General features: G+C 49.3%; 1 protein-coding gene across 1 annotated transcript in view; it reads left to right on the top strand.

Annotated features, from left to right (window-relative positions):
• LOC135093202 (uncharacterized) overlaps positions 1 to 11 on the top strand; it is an 855-nt gene extending 844 nt beyond the window's left edge. The window contains exon 1 of the mRNA XM_063992176.1: positions 1 to 11. This exon is cut by the window's left edge and continues 844 nt beyond it. Coding sequence (XP_063848246.1) covers positions 1 to 11 — 11 coding nt within the window.
• The last annotated feature ends 423 nt before the right edge of the window (positions 12 to 434 follow it).

Genomic DNA, 434 nt, shown 5'->3' with positions numbered 1-434 from the left:
GTTGTTGCTGATGATGCCCTTCGCCCTCAAGACCTGGCTTATGAAACCTTACTCACATCAATCCCAGGTATACGAAGAAAAAATCTTCAGCTACAGGTTGTCTCGCGCCCGTCGTGTGGTGGAAAATGCTTTCGGTCTCCTGCAGTCACGATTTAGAGTCTTCGGCACTACCATGCTACAACGACCTGCAGTTGTCAAAATTGTCACCATGTGTGGGTGTGTGATGCACAACCTGATATTGGACCGCTACTCAAATTTCCATCCCCAAGAAGTCGACTGCGAAGATGGTGACCATAACGTGATTGATGGATCGTGGAGGAACATACCAAATCTGATGCAACGCCTCCCAAACTCGACGGGGAACAAATCCAACGAGAGAAGCAAAGGCCGTCCGAGACTACCTGGCTTTGTACTATGCATCAGAAGCAGGCGCA

The sequence above is a fragment of the Scylla paramamosain genome, chromosome 42, assembly GCF_035594125.1.
Source record: "Scylla paramamosain isolate STU-SP2022 chromosome 42, ASM3559412v1, whole genome shotgun sequence".
Taxonomy (NCBI): domain Eukaryota; kingdom Metazoa; phylum Arthropoda; class Malacostraca; order Decapoda; family Portunidae; genus Scylla; species Scylla paramamosain.
The sequence above is the reverse complement of the archived record's forward strand: the minus strand, read 5'-3'. Positions and strand labels throughout refer to the sequence as shown.